Genomic DNA, 16,365 nt, shown 5'->3' on the forward strand with positions numbered 1-16,365 from the left:
AGCAGTATCTATGGTGAGAGAAACCGATTCACTTTTTTGTGAAGTTCTGAGAAAAGTGAGAAAACGCCTTTTAAGTTGTGGAGAGAGCAGGGAATGTCTGTTAAGGTGTGGACAGAAGTTTAGTTTAGAGATACAACATGGAAACTCCCACGTTAATAAAATTTGCAAGAATGAAGGGGTTCTGCAAAGTTGTTATCCAATCTACGTATAAGTGAAACGGTAAACTACTTTAATTCTGAAATAAAAGGAATAAAACACACTGATTAAATTATTCACGGTCATTGGGATTGTTATTTTGTCATTACTTTTTGCCAAAAGATAAAACCAGATCATGTAAAACTCCAGAACCATGAGAAATTCCAATGTCTCCTTCACTAAGATGGCGAAGGTGCCTTTTATATGGAGATGATGATGGCTCTCTCCTTGACCAAGATGGCGTTGCGAAGACGTCATGACGCCAACGTTGCTTAGGTGACGGGCGCGGTGCTGGTTGGGATTGTCATGGCGGCGCTCAGCAGAGAGGAGTATTTGAAGCGGTACCTCAGCAGCTCCGAGTCCGGGAAGCGGGGGGACAGGGAGCTTCCGGCCGGGAGGAAAAAGAGAAAAGCGAAGATCAAAGCCGGGGGGTGAGAAGCAGCGCTGCCCCCTCCCCCCCTCCCTCCTTTCAGTTGCCGAGGCCCGCGGCTGCGACCGGTTAATGGTGTCAGCAACGGCCCATGTTTAGGCGCAGGACTGGGGGAGAGGCAGTTATAACTCTTCACTATAAACGTAGCTCCTATGTCGTGAACGGTAACCCTTATACTGGACGCAATTCAGCCCAGGATTTGCCCTCGTGTGCAGTTGTTCTGTTTCAAATACAAACTCTGAAGAAGGGTCTCGACCCAAACCCGAAACGTCACCCATTACTTCTCTCCAGAGATGCTGCCTGTCCCACTGAGTTACTCCCGCTTTTTGTGTCTATCTGGTTTGAACCAGCATCTGCAGTTCCTTCCTACACACTTCCCTCATTAAAATATATACAAGAAATACCGTGCAATTCCACACAGCTACTTTACTCAGAGAGTGGTAGCTGTGTGGAATGAGCTTCCAGTGAAGGTGGTGGAGGCAGGTTCGTTTTTATCATTTAAAAATAAATTGGATAGTTATATGGACGGGAAAGGAATGGAGGGTTATGGTCTGAGTGCAGGTAGATGGTACTAGGGGAGAATACGTGTTTGGCGCGGACTAGAAGGGCCGAGATGGCCTGTTTCCGTGCTGTAATTGTTATATGGTTATAATCAGCACGTCATACTATTTACAAATCACCAATGCCATTCATTTGTTTCAGAAAGAACTGCAGGAGCTGGAAAAATCAAAGGTAGACAAGAATGCTGGAGAAACTCAGCAGGTGAGGCAGCACCCGCTGAGTTTCTCCAGCATTTTTGTCTAATGCCATTCGTCTGGCCTCTTTGAACAATATACCCTTCAAGTGTTTGAAGGACTGTTACCCAGGACTCTGTCCCTCACTGTTTAAGGACTTAAACTTTAGAGTATACAAGGAACTTCAGATGCTAGAATCTTGAGCAAAACACTGGAGTGCTTGAGTAATTCAGTGAGTCAGGCAGTATCTGCGGAGAGAATGGATAGGCAACATTTTCAGGACGGGGACCTTCTTCAGACAGATTGTGGCATGGGGGAAGAAAGCATAGTAATAGGTCGATTTTTATTTCGCTATTTAAAGATTTTTCTTACTAAACATTTGTATGATGTGGTTCTGACATAAGCTCACAATAAGCTGAAAATCTCACCTTGTTATCATTACACAGAATGCGGATTGTGGATGATGATGTGACTTGGAAGAGCCTTGCGACAGACGAAAATACATTGGAGGTGGAGTCTGGTGATGATGATGATGAAGCTCCTGTGGTATGTATAGGCAGATACATTTACTCCTGGAAATTGCTTTCTGCCTTAAGGCTTACTTGGCACATCATAACATGGCAAACTCAAATAGTATTTTTAATAGTAGTCTGAAAGATTGCTGCTAACTGAATGGTGCAGGAAGCATAGTATTGAAACATGTGCTGCATCCATTTGACCAATTCCAAAATATATTATTTTTCTCTACCAAATGTCTTTCCAAAGTATCCTCATCAAAAGTTAGCTTTTTTTTTTAACTTTATTATTTTCACGTGATCCAAGATACATTTAAAAGGTTTTTGTTGCATGCTATCCAGTCAATTAAAATACCTATACACAATTACAATCAAGCCGTTCACAGTGTACAGATCGGGATAAAGGGTATAACATTTAGTTCAAGATAAAGTCTGATTAAGGATAGTTGAAAGGTCCCCAATGAGGTAGATGGGAGGTCAGGACCACACTCTAGCTGGTGAGAGGACTGTTCAGTTGCCTCATAATAGCTTGGAAGAAACTGTCCCTGAATCTGGATGTATGCATTTTCAAACTTCTGTACCTCTTGCCTGATTGGAGAGGGGAGTGACAGGGTGAGGCTGGTCCTTGGTTATGCTGCTGGACTTGTCGAAGCGTGATGTGTAGATGGAATCCATGGAAGGGAGGTTGGTGTGCGTGATGGTCTGGGTTACATCCGCAACTCCCTGTAATTTCTTGTATGGTTGAGAGCAAAATGACGAAAGGCAAGAGAAGGATTGTTTTATTTCAGTGAATTGGGATGATGTATAAAAAATTACCTGAGATGTGTTGGAGCAAATTCAACACAATAATATTTATGTTGTGCTTTTGTACTTTCCTGGAATTGTTTCAACTGATAACCATGGCTTCTTGAGGCAAAAATGATCCTCTATGCCCACTCCATCTCTGCTTTATCCACTCCTCCTGATATCAATCCCTTGGGAAGAGGACAGATGAACAATCCATTCCCTTAGTATTTGTCAGCTTTGCACATGAGAAAGCTGCAAAGGACTTTTGGATGGTCCTGGTATGATTCCCTTTAAAGCTAATTTCTCTTTATGTTAGGAAATCCCTTGAGTTTGTGAATTATCCTGCCTTTGTTATGACGTGGCACATTTTTCTGAGCATACTCCTTGAGTCCTAGCTAAAGTGGAGCACATTTTATATTTGCCATGAACTTGACAACAGAAGAGAAAGTGTGCTGATTGATCTAGCAGCTATTCATGATAACGTAGCAATGATTTATGCCCCAGTACATGTTAGCTTTGACCTGATGCTTCTCAAAGTAGGGATGTCACAAAATTTTGAGGTTAAAAATCAAGCCTGTAATTTTGTCCCATCAAGTAAAGCATCAAAAACCTTTAATTTGATACCCAATTAACTTTCATATCTCCAGTAATAAAAAAGTATTGTCATTTTCATACTCGGAAATTAGCATCTTGTTCCCTATTGTTTTTCCATTAACTTAACACAAAAGCTGTGATCGAGAGCAAGGGCTGTTTACACAGACATGTGTTCAAAATCCTCAAACATCCACTCCCAAGATAATCAAAATTATTTTTTGCACAATCATGTCATAACATCTTAATTATCCGTATTTTGTGTAATTGTCTATCCATGATGAATATTTTCATACGAATATCTGACTAAAAACGTCCACAGTACATACAGATATCGAGGCCAAAATAACTTACTTTGCATCATCAGATCTAAATGAAATCACACCAAAAACCAGTTGTACAGGGTCTTGGTGAGACCACACCTGGAGTATTGCGTACAGTTTTGGTCTCCAAATCTGAGGAAGGACATTATTGCCATAGAGGGAGTGCAGAGACGGTTCACCAGACTTTCCTGGGATGTCAGGACTGTCTTATGAAGAAAGACTGGATAGACTTGGTTTATACTCTCTAGAGTTTAGGAGATTGAGAGGGGATCTTACAAAATTCTTAAGGGGGTTGGACAGGCTAGATGCAGGAAGATTGTGCCCGATGTTGGGGAAGTCCAGGACAATGGGTCACAGCTTAATGATAAAGGGGTAATACTTTAAAACCGAGATGAGAAGAACTTTTTTCACGCAGAGAGTGGTGAATCTCTGGAACTCTCTGCCACAGAGGGTAGTTGAGGCCAGTTCAGATGTGGCCCTTGTGGCTAAGGGGATCAGGGGGTATGGAGAGAAGGCAGGTACGGGATACTGAGTTGGATGATCAGCCATGATCATATTGAATGGCAGTGCAGGCTCGAAGGGCCGAATGGCCTACTCCTGCACCTAATTTCCATGTTTCTATGTAAAAACTAGATAAAATGCTAAATAAACGCCTACATACCTTTTGGTTGAAGTTGAGCCCGACTTTCAAATCCAGCAATCCAATAGACCAGCAACATTTTGAAAAAAAACACAAACGGGATGACAGAATGAGATTTCCTCTACATCATAAGCTTGTCGTATGAGGAAATCCCTCCCTGACAACCTGCATTTTACCCACAGCCTTTCAAGTTGCACGCACAGGCAGTGGGCAGATCTAGAGCGCCACTGATTGCGGGGATTGTAACGTTGCTACTCAAAGACACTATATCTCCCAACATCTGATTGCCATTGCAATGCCAGTTCTTGCAAGTCCATCAGACTCAGATGAGAGGGATGGAGCAAGACTTTTTTTTTGTATAGGGAGCATACATCTTACGTAACATCTGATATAACAACTAATTTCACCTTTGCATAATTGCTTGTTTCTACTGTGCCTCAACCCATCTACTGCTGAAATTCTCATTGATTCTTTTTTAAACTTCAGAAATTGATACTTTTTTAACCTTCAGAATCATCAATTCTATATTTTCCTGGACAACTTTGTGCCCTCCATGAACTTGAACTGATTCAAAATGCTGTTACATTCATTCTAATTTCCACCCATTTGCCCGTTACCACTTTGTTAACTTGTATCAGCTCATTTTTGATTCCTCAAGTTATTTTCTCATGTAAATCTTGTACTTCCAGCTGTGCTCTCATCAGATAGTCTGTAGGGTCTGGCATTTCTTTTCTAAACCTTTCTACCCTTCTCCTCAAAAAAAATCATTAACACTTACCTCGTTAAGCAAAGTCTTTCCCCATCTTTCCTAATTTTTTTTCAGCTTGGTGCCAGATATTTTCGTGACGTTCCTGTAAAATGTTTTGGAACATTTTACTACATTAAAGGCATTATGTCACTGAAAGTCAATGTTATATTGTATTTCATGTTCATTCCAAGCCTTCTTTCTTAGATTGCAGAATTAATTGATGAGAGACCTGTAATTATTCAGCAAATGGAAGAATTTCGATCCAGCAAGTGGAAAGTTTTAGGCGGTATGTGGTAAAATCATGATGTCAACTTTTATGAATGATTGTATATCAGTGTCATGGTGGATTTTGAAATCTTGTCAAAAGCAACACCGTCCCTTTTGAATACATTATTGAAATGTCAACATTGCTGCCATGGTCAGAATCTGCCGGGTACCAAAGTATTAATGGGCCATCTTGAACCAAATAGTGTGTTGGGCTACTTCAAAGATACATTCAGAATCAAATATGTTACTTTGGAGTCCTGATCACAAATAGACCTGGTTTGATGGCCACTCTCTTGTCCTAAAGGATTGAACCAGGTAATTGGAGACTTTATTAAATACTCACATTTAGGTTAAGGTGAATTTGAATTCAGTGCCACATATGTTTAAATTGCCAGGCGAATTCTAGCGATTTCCTTGCCCTCCCCGCAACACACACCCCTCAGTTCAAGAAAATTGACAAATAGAGACACTGATAGTTAACCTTTATCAATATATAAAATACCATTAAAAGGAAGTAATAACCAAACTGCTGTGGAACTCAGCAGGCCAGGCAGTATCCATGGTGGGAAATGGATTGATGACTTTTCATGTTGGGCCCTTCAACTGAAAAAGCGTCTTCATCCAAAATGCCATCTGGCTATTTCCCTCGACAGATGCTGCCTGACCCTACAGCAGTTTGTGATTTACCCTAGATTCCAGCATCTGCAGACTCTTGTTTCTCCATTAATAAGAAGTATTAGGGAAGCACAAGCCTGCTATAAGGGCAATTAATGCTTTTGTGTTTTCTTTTAGATGAAAATGCAGACTCACAGGGCTCAGACCTGTTTTTACAAACACAAACTGGCACGTAAGTCTGAATTGCTGGACGCTGCTCTTTTGTCTATTATTGATATATCTAATACTTGATTTAATTCCTATAAGAAAACCTCCAATTTTGGAGGCATTAGATATCATAAATGATGGGAAATATTGGAAGAGGAAATCCATGACTAAAGGTCATGAAAAATAAGATGAATGCTAAAATATTCAAAATAAATCAGAAGTCAGCAAAGAGGTACATAGAGTCAATTATTTTCAGAGGAAGCTCGATATACACACTTGGGAGAAATAAGCTGAAGAATGTGCAGTAAAGTTGATGGTAGGAAAAGATTTGGAGCGTAAATACCATTAGCAGTGGGATGGTCTATTTCGGTGCAGCAGGCATTTATAGTAATTTGCTGATTCTTCAAATGGGATATCCCAGTTCTTCATTCATTGCCCTTCTTTGGGCCTGTTTACAATAGATTGGGGTTTTATGAGCATACCAACTTGCATTTTCACAACACCAGACAACCCAAGATGGTTCACAGGAGCTTTATAAAACCATGGTAAAGAAATGATAGGGTGGATGATTAAATCCTTGATAAAATAATTAGGTTTCAATAATCTTTTTGAAGGAGAGGGAGAACTAAAATTGATTGCAGGGAGAATTTTTGCTTAGGCTTTGGATATTTGAAGGCAAGACTTCTAATGATGGAATAGAAGCAAACATATCACGTGCAATGCAGTGGATAGAGACATGATGCCTTTACACCCTGTACACTTGCTTTACAGCCAAACTCTAATAGAAAGTATCGTGTAGATAATTAAAGTAGTGAGTAAAAGTTCTGACATTGTTGTTGAACCAAGAACCTGTATTTTTGATACACGAATGTGTGTTTTTCTTTTAGTTCATTACCAGGTTTTGATTCTCTACCGGGAAAAGGGATGAATTGTGGTTCTCAGCTTTCTAAGAAAAAAGTGGGAGCAGTTTCACCTGACCAGTCAGCGGCCAGAAGACAACGCCATGATTCATCAGATGTTTCACCTGTTCCAGACAGGTGGAACGATTCTCCTGACCTTTCACCATCTCGGAGAGAGCGGCATGATTCTCCTGACCTTTCACCTCTTCGGAAGGGACGCCACGATTCGCCTGACCTTTCACCTCCAAGGAAACTACGTCATGATTCTCCTGACCTTTCACCTCCAAGGAAGAAAAACTCTGAAAAATCAATCAGATCATCAGACTTGTCACATGGAAAGAGTATGTATTATCTCCCTGACATTTTCCCTAGCAGAAAAAATACATGATTCCTCAAATCTTTCATCATCTGGAAATGCAAAAAACTGTTTTGACTTTAACTTATCTCCAACCCATAAAGTATAATTCCCAGAGAAAGCAGGAGATTGGATTGAAAAAAACTTCAACCCAATTCCCACTTTTAACATTTGCTATCTACTCAAGTAATGCTAAGATAGATGCAGCACATATTAGATGCAGTATAAACTCGCACTACACAGTTCAAACAAATAATTATAAGAAGGCTAAGTTTAATGCAAGTTGAATGTAAAGTCATCAAAATAGTTAATGAACTACCAGCTCCTTCTGGGTGGCTGAGGCTTCCATCTTGAGGTCTAGATGTTGCTGGTTTGTGCCTGGTTTTGCTGAATTATATATTTCAAAATACTGATTTTTGATTGTGAAAATCTTTCTTACCTAGCATTGTCCCCAAAGAGAGACAAGGACAGAAGAGCAAGAGGATCTCCACGGAAAGCAAAGGATTCTGATGCTGACCTTTCACCCCCACGAAAGGGAGGTCAGCATTCTTCTGACTCGGACCTGTCGCCACCACGCAGGAAGGTGGAGATCCAAACCTCATGTCCATCGCCTACTCAGCAGAGGCAACGTACTCATAAACATGCTTCCTCAAGGGGACAAGTTGTCAGTCGAGACTCGAGTCCGAGCAGAAAGGTAGGACCAAGTGCTGATCTACTGGTATGATGTAGGAACAGCCTGCAGAGCAGTAGGCAGGTCATGTCAGTGTTGACATTCCTATGTGAGATCCTCCCAATATTGTTTGCTGCTTTGGAGCACTTTGGGATGATTAAATATGGTCTAGAAAGGAGACTTTGTAGATAACTGGTTTGGAGCTTGGCAGTATTGAATTGGATTTCTTTCCCTTCTAAAACATGTTCTTGTAAGTCATGTTGATATTGCCCTGTGCAGTTAATTGAACAGGAATGTAGATGGCAAGGTACACCAGGATAGGAATCCATCAAATATTCCCCTTCCCCTCTGCCCCAACGTCCCGTTGTTTTTGTAAATGCTGTTCTCTATATTGGATTTACTGACATGGTTTCCATTCGCCTTATTTTGATCTGGCTGATGTATAATCCGGAACCTAAGGGCCAAGGTCTGGTGGTGAAACTTTTGGAATATATGTTTCTTTCACTTTTCTCTCCTAAAGGAAGAGTGTTGTCAGGAAGGCTACAGTTGCAATGCTACATTGCATTGGAGCTCAATCTACCGTTTTGATTTTCTTAAGGATCTATATCATGTCTGGAGGAAATTCAAATTATGCTCATGAGGTTGATTCTAGAAGTTGAATTGTTTGATGAGGAAAGGTTGAACAGGTTTGACGAATACCTGTGTGTTTGGAAGAATGAGGGATAATCTTAGTAAGACAACATTTTGAAAAATATTTGATAGGGTAGATGCTGAGGCAATGTTTCCCTAGAACTAGAGGTTTTGGAATAACGAGTCTCCAAGTTAAGACAGCTGAGAAGGAATTTTTCTCTTGGATTTGTAAATGTTTGGATCTCCCCCCACACACACATATTATTGACACAGACACACAAACACAGACATATGCACATATACATATAAAAAAACCCACAATCAACAGATTTTTGTTGGAGAGGGTTTTGGGAAACAATCAGGATAGTGAAGTGAAAGAAAGAAAACTGTTTTCTTTGGAAAGCGAAGACAGGTTTGTACTCTCATAAATCTTACATTATGGAAGAGTGTATAACGAGCGTGATCAACATTTGGTCATTTTCAGGTCAGCTGAAGTCCTATACTTTTTTTTGTACTTCTACAAAACTACATGGAAGGCCGTGCATGGAAGGCCCAAAGCATGTCCAAATAGGAAGGTTGAGGCCTGCTTGAACAAAAGCTAAAGATTTTCACCCTTTCTTTGCTTGCTACCAAAGAGTCCATGTCATGAATCGCCAAATTAGTACCTCCTTTAGTTTTACATTGTAATGGATAACTCCCTCCAATTTATCCTCCTGATCACAAACTCCACCATTTCCATCAATTTCTCATCATCCATATCTTTCCACATTCTCACATTCCCTTCAACCATCATCGTTCCTCTGCAATCCTGTTTCCAGCAATCGTCTCGCAGAAGCCCCCACTTCACCAACACCTGCTCCAGCAATGATTTTCTCTCCAACATGCCACCACAACAACACCTCTCCCTTGTACAAGTTGTCCACAACTCTGCAGTGGTACTTGATAATATCATTCACAGTGGTGGCCTTTTCGGGGTTCAATCCAAGAGTCGCCATGGGCCACATTTTCAACAACCCTGGTTTGTAAATTATATGTGAAGTTGAATATTTCCACTTGATTTGATACCTGTTACTTATAAATCAGATTGAGAATTCAGAGGAAACTTCTTTATGCTGAAAGTACCATTCACAACCACTAGGAGGACCTATAGACCCTAAAACATAGGAGCAGAATTAGGCCATTTGGCCCATCAAGTCTATTCCTGCATTCGATCGTGGCTGATCTATTTTACCCTTTCAACCCTATTTTCCTGCCTTCTCACAGTAACCTGTGACGTCCTTACTAATCAAGTGTCTTAGGCTCTACAGCCATCTGTGGCAATGAATTCCAAAGATCCACCATCTTCTGGTTAAGGAAGTTCCTCCTCATTGGAGATACCATGAATAATATAATGGGAGGCTGGATAATCGCATGAAAAAGGAATGGAAGACTTAATAATGACATTGTGTGTTGAATAATAAGGGCCAGTATGGAATGTAAGCACCAGCATAGACCAATCAGACTGAATGGCCATAAAGAATCTTTACGGGATTACACAAAATTCCAAAGGAGTTTAAGAAGGAATGCCACTCATTTTTGAAATTGTCACGGTAGACATTTCTTCTCGTAATTGAATTAATTTCATATTCATCCAAAACGTGTAATATCTCAAACAAACCATTTACAGCTGACAACTAATGGCAGAGGGTGGAAAGAGGAACATTTGGCCTTTAAAACATCATTTATCTGTTGAATGTGGCCATTGGTGGTTCTTAATCGTGCTGTCTTTAAGTTACTAACATAAAAAACAGATGAACTTACAAAATCTTGTGTTTCAGTCACAAGGGAATGAGATGCTATCTGGGGATAAGGCTGGTCTGGTATCGACAGATACATTAAGGAAAGAGAAAGAGGACCGGAGGAAAAGGGAGCGAGCAGCCGAGCACTTAGCAGGTATCGATGCAGCTTGAGGGATCTCCTAGCAGTTGTAGTGTTACACATTCATTTGGAACTTTTTTTTCCCCCTGAAAATGCTGATTCTAAAGGTCTCTATAATTCTGCCACAAGCATAAGCAAGGTATCAACAACTGTGGAGGCATCAACATGGAGCCTGTTACTTCACTTAATATTTTGTTTAAGTACCTGCACGTTGTATTAAGTATATAGACTCGATCAGAGCCCATGGCTCACGTAGCCCAGTGATGCTGAGCTTCATTAATCCTTCCGCAGTTTATACAACATAGATTGGGAAGAGAGTGTAGGATTTCCTGACTTGTTGGCTCAATAATATGAGAGTTAATTTGTCCCCAACCCCAAAAATTAACCTGCTTTGCTAACATTAACTATGATTTTTTAAATAACATTAAAGACTGTAAGTGAAAGAACACTAGGGTTAATGCTGAGACCAATTTTATCTGTTTTTTTAATCTTTTCCTGTTATTTGTTTTTCACTTTCTCTCCACATTACCTCTTTCATTTTCTTTACTATCTTTTGCTTTCTCATTACTTCATGCTTTTATCTTTCCTTTTATTCTATATATCTCTCTAGAATTCTCATGGGTGATTGCAAGTTGATTATATCGGTCAATAAACAAAACGTAAAGATGGAATCATAGAGTGCAAACATGTGATAAACATGTGCAAAACATAGGTTAGGTCACTGTAAATATTGTCCAAAATCACATGTGTTAAGTGTTTATTTCTCTTATGCACTGGATATAAAATGGAACAATGAAATTCTTACTTGTTGCGGCTTTATATGCACATTAGAAACAGCAGCAACAACAGCAATAGATATACAATAAATTATCAGTTATTCTAAGTAAACTAGACCATGATTGTGTAATAGCAAAAGTACATAGAGCTGCCTTAGCAATGTAAAATCCATAGTGGTTCAGTGGGGTTATGATTAGAATTGTGCAGGGTGGTTCAATAAATAACCTGATGGTTGATGGAAAGAAGCTGTTCTTGAAGCTGCAGGGAATGATTGTCTGGCTTTTGTACCACCACCTTGCTGGTAGCAACAAGAAGTGAATGGGCCTGGATGGTGTGGATCTTTGATGATATTGGCTTCCTTCTTGAGGTTACACTTCATTGGTGGGGAATTCAGTACCCATGATGGAATGGGTAATGTCTATCACTTTCTGTAGCTTCCTTCATTCTTGAACTTTCAAATTTCAGAACCAGGCCATGATGCAACCAGTCAGTGTGTTTTACACCATACACTTGTAGCAGTTTAATAGAGTATTCAGCTCTATTATTTAACGTCAAAGGGAGCAAGAGTTTGTTTGGATAATAGTGATTATATGATAAAATTAAGAGATTTGTGGCATTCCCTCTGCAGCAGAAGTGTGCCAATTTAATGAAGGACTCTTAACAACATGAAGAATTCTGACATTGAACAATTCTAAATGGATGAAATATTTGACACGCTGTTATCCATTTAAAATTATCCCCAGGAGAGTAAAAAGGGAAGCTAGGAGATATTCCACCAGACCATTTTAGAAACGGGGAATGCATTTCTATGGCATGAAGTAAATACAATTAGATAAACATTTGTGGTTAGTTGTGGTAACCATCTCGGTTCCAATCACTTGTTCACCTCTCAAGAGAAATGTCTCTCTCTGATGAGGAAACGTGAAGAGGAGGGAACAAATGATTACCATACTTCAGGGATTTAAGGAAATGAAAAGATTTAGAGAAGAGTATTTTTCGAACATTAAACTTGAAATAATTGGAGAGCGTGTGCTGTTGCAAGAAATGTTGATGGGCCAACATCTTATGCTTGGGTAGTTCCAAACCTATGTTCTCTTTTTAACTTCAACCAGTGCTGCAGGCTAAAGTGAATAGACGTTGTTTCTCTGCATCCAACCCCTTGTGCTTTGTAACATTTCCCAGCTGAGGGGAATAATAGATCTTACTTTTACCCAGCTATTAACACCCTGTACTAACCCAAGAATGCTTCTGCACGTCATTCCAGCCATGTACTAGGCCACAATCCTGCCTATATTGTAATCGACAATCTGAAATTCCTGTGCACCAACCCCGTGTGGGGAGTGGCTGATAATCAACATGAGGTGTTTTATAAATTCCCAATTCAGACCACCTGATACAGACTCGCCAGACTCATTATGGCGAGTCTGTATTTTTTATTTCTATTTATTTTTTCATGCACACTGAATGGACACTGGTTGAGCAACGTTTTTTTGTTTCCTCTGGGTATGCGAATACTCAGGAAATGACAATAAAGATATACAATACAATACAATGATGATGCTGACATTTTTTTATTCTATTTTAAAGATGACGCTAGAAATGCCACTACTGTGTTCCGAGATAAATTGGGGAAAAAGAGGGACTTGGATCAGGAACGGCTTGAACAGAAGAAGAAGAACGAGGAGAATGCAATAAAACTTGAAAAATATGCCCAGTGGGGCAAAGGGTAAGTACATAGGATTTATTATATCCTCATCAACATAATGAGTAAGATGGGCTCCAGTAAAGTTGAGTAGTTCCACAGCAGCTGGTTAGTCTATTCCAATCCCTTATGATTATACGTTGACATATCTCTTAATTACCTTAAGCTGTGGTCCATTTTCCCTCTCTACCAATCTGCTTTCCAATTTCTTCCCACATTTCATCCTTCATTCACATGGTGTAATTTATTTTGTTGCCTTTTTCTCTAAATCACACAATCCCTACCCCTTTGCACCATTTCCCCGTGCAATTTTCTTCCAATCATAAGTCCAAGCCGTCTTTTTTCCCTTCCCCAACTTCTCACCCTGACCCTATCTTTGCCCTCAATTGCAAAGTTATGCATTCCCCTCCTTCAAGCAGTCTTCATCCCTCTCCCTCTCCCCTCTCCCCCTCTCCGACACATTTCATATTTACGTAGCTTCTTTACCCCCTGACTGTGCCTCAAATTCCACAATTCCTTTCCTCAGTCTCTTGTTTTTGCTCTCTTCTTTGTGCTAAGTCCTACTCATTCTTGATATGACTTACTTCAGGTTGGCTCAGCAAGAGCAGCAGAGGCAGAACATAGAGGATGCTGTTCGTGAGATGCAAAAGCCACTTGCCCGACATATCGATGACGAAGACTTAGACCGCCACCTACGTGAGAAAGAGCGGGATGGTGACCCAATGGCTGGGTTAATCAAGAAGAAGAAGGAAAAGGAGGCCAAGAATAAAAATGGTGCGTTTTAACGCAAAATGATGAAATGATGGGGTTGTAATACTGAGGGGATTTTAAACATAGTTTTAATCCATAGCACTGTGAAAGCATGAGGTTTCTGACTCTATGGATAAAAACTGAATATTTTTTTCTTTCCCTTTTTAGAGAAGCCACGATACAAAGGGTCCTGCACCACCCCCCAACAGGTTCAACCTGTACCCTGGGTACCGCTGGGATGGAGTGGACAGGTTATGCTCAGTTTCTATTTTAATAATTTTTTGTGGTTTAGTTTTAATCCTTCATAGATTTTTAAACTATGTGCAGTCGTCACCCATGATAATCGGATACCAGGAGAAATTGCAGTGTAAATGGAATCAGAAGCTGCTGCAGCTGAAAGAATGTTAAGTTAAATCATAAATATTAAAACCAAAGGTCTATTGAAGTAAACAAATAGCATAGGATAAGAAGAAAAGATCCATAAATGAAGTTGCCACGGTCAGATTGAGTGGCAGGTGGACTCGCGGGTTGAGTGGTTCTTGGTTTATAAAATTGGAAAAATAAAAACTGAAAGGGAAGAGACTCTGAGCAGAAAGCCCACACTTGGACAGGAGAAACAGGTCCATGGAGTGTCCTATGTGTTAGCATTTCTCTATTGTACCCTCAGCTGATCAACAGCTCCATTTACTACACCAGCAATAATGTTTTACTGTAAAATGTTTGAAAGGACTTGCAGCTATTTCATTCATTATAGATTTTGAGCAGAGATTTAAAATTGAATCCCACTTTTGAAGGGGACATTCCTGAGCGCTTTATTGGGGTTGAACCTTGTGTCGGCTTTAAGTAACTTTGAGTAATGTAATCCTCTATAAATGGGATACTAAAACAAGTTGCACTATTGGTTAATTATCACATGAGCACAGATCAGGTGATATTGATTTCCAAGATTTTAGTGGAGGAACTTTAAAAAAAAAAAAAAGTTTAATTCATTGAATGATTGCAGTGAATCAGAAACTGAAATCATCGAACAGTCTCATTTCAGTTCTTGGGAAGCCCTGTTTAAAAAAAACTGCCAGTATTTCACCATTCATTTGTGATTTTAAGATGCTAAGGTGTCCATTTTGAATTTTACCTGAGCAACATTGAATGAAGAGTTTCATTGGCACGTTATGTCTGAAATAACCACTTGCTGTATCTGCCTAGGCAATGTTTTGTCGATGATTGTAGAAGGAACTTTCTCTATATCTAATCAATGTTCATAAGGTCATTAGGAATAGGAGCAGAATTAGGCCCTTTGGCCGATCAAGTCTACTCCGCCATTCAATCATGGCTGATCTATCTCTCCCTCCTAACCCCATTCTCCTGTCTTCACCCCATAATCTCTAACACCTGTACTACTCAAAATCTATCTTTCTCTGCCTTAAAAATATCCACTAACTTTGCCTCCATAGCTTTCCGTGGCAAATAATTCCAAAGATTCACCACCCTATGATTAAATAAATTCTCCTTTTCTCCTTCCTAAAAGAACGTCCTTTAATTCTGAGGCTGTGACCTCTAGTCTTAGATTCTCCCACTAGTGGAAACATCCTCTCCACATCTACTCTATTCAAGCCTTTCACTATTATGTACATTTCAATGAGGCCCCCCCTCGTTCTTCTAAGCTCCAGTGAGTACAGGTTCAGTGCTGACTAATGCTCATCATAGATTGGACCTGGCCAAAGGCATTTGCTGGGGCTGTTGTATATTGGAGGCAACCCTTGATTTCAAACTTTTTTAAATGCAAATCATTCCATTCTCCATTGATAGCCACATTTGCATGGATAGAAGGAATTTCACAAAAATATGCCATACGGATAGCTGCCACATAATATATTTGAAGTCTTTTCAACCTCAAAACACTTGTTTTTAATTTGCAGGTCAAATGGGTTTGAAAAGAAGCGGTATGCCAGACAAGCTGAAAAGAAAGCAGTGCAAGAGATCGCATACAAATGGAGTGTGGAGGATATGTAAACCATTAAACATAATAGCTATCAGTACATGGAGACTTTTGCACTGGGACTTTAACACTCCATGAAAAAAGACTTCACCGAAAGATATTTATTCATTTCTCTGCAAAAGGTGGTTTGAATTTTTGGAAACATGAGAGAAGTGAAAGTTGTTTTTTAAATCAGTTAATATTTTGTCCTTTTGAATACAAAGTTTATATTGTGTGATTGTGGGTCTTTCAAGCAGTCTTTCTTATGAGCTTTTCATTTTTATTGATTTGTTTGCGGGCTGAACTGTATCCAGCTGGTAAATGTACTGCTTTAAATATGCAAGTTGCTTTTTGATCATTTGGTGTGATCTGCATTAAGCAAACTCATTTTTTCACACAAAATTAACACAGGCTATTAAAATGTATTAAGCAAGAGAGTATTGACCTACATGATGCCACGGTTAATTAAATATAAGCAACCTTTTAATTCCACAATCATCACAGCAAGTTCAAGTCAGTAATGATACACTTCTTACAACTGATGTTCAATTGTTAGGTGATTTTAGGGTTCAGTGACAAAGATTGTTTAGTGTATTAAAAGAGCAAAACTTTATTTTTTCAACAAAATCATGGTTACTG

The 16,365-nt window shown here is 39.6% G+C and overlaps 1 protein-coding gene across 1 annotated transcript; it reads left to right on the plus strand.

Moving 5' to 3' along the window:
* The first annotated feature begins 457 nt into the window (after positions 1-457).
* bud13 (BUD13 homolog) lies at positions 458-16,353 on the plus strand. Its single transcript, XM_055660735.1, is given in 12 exon segments — positions 458-626; positions 1,806-1,905; positions 5,167-5,248; positions 6,022-6,076; positions 6,939-7,291; positions 7,749-7,999; positions 10,423-10,537; positions 12,887-13,025; positions 13,591-13,775; positions 13,920-13,933; positions 13,935-14,002; positions 15,668-16,353. Coding segments are annotated over 12 exon segments (1,581 nt in total). The 5' UTR covers positions 458-501; the 3' UTR covers positions 15,762-16,353.
* The last annotated feature ends 12 nt before the right edge of the window (positions 16,354-16,365 follow it).

Source organism: Leucoraja erinacea, chromosome 32 (genome assembly GCF_028641065.1).
Source record: "Leucoraja erinacea ecotype New England chromosome 32, Leri_hhj_1, whole genome shotgun sequence".
Taxonomy (NCBI): Eukaryota; Metazoa; Chordata; class Chondrichthyes; order Rajiformes; family Rajidae; genus Leucoraja; species Leucoraja erinaceus.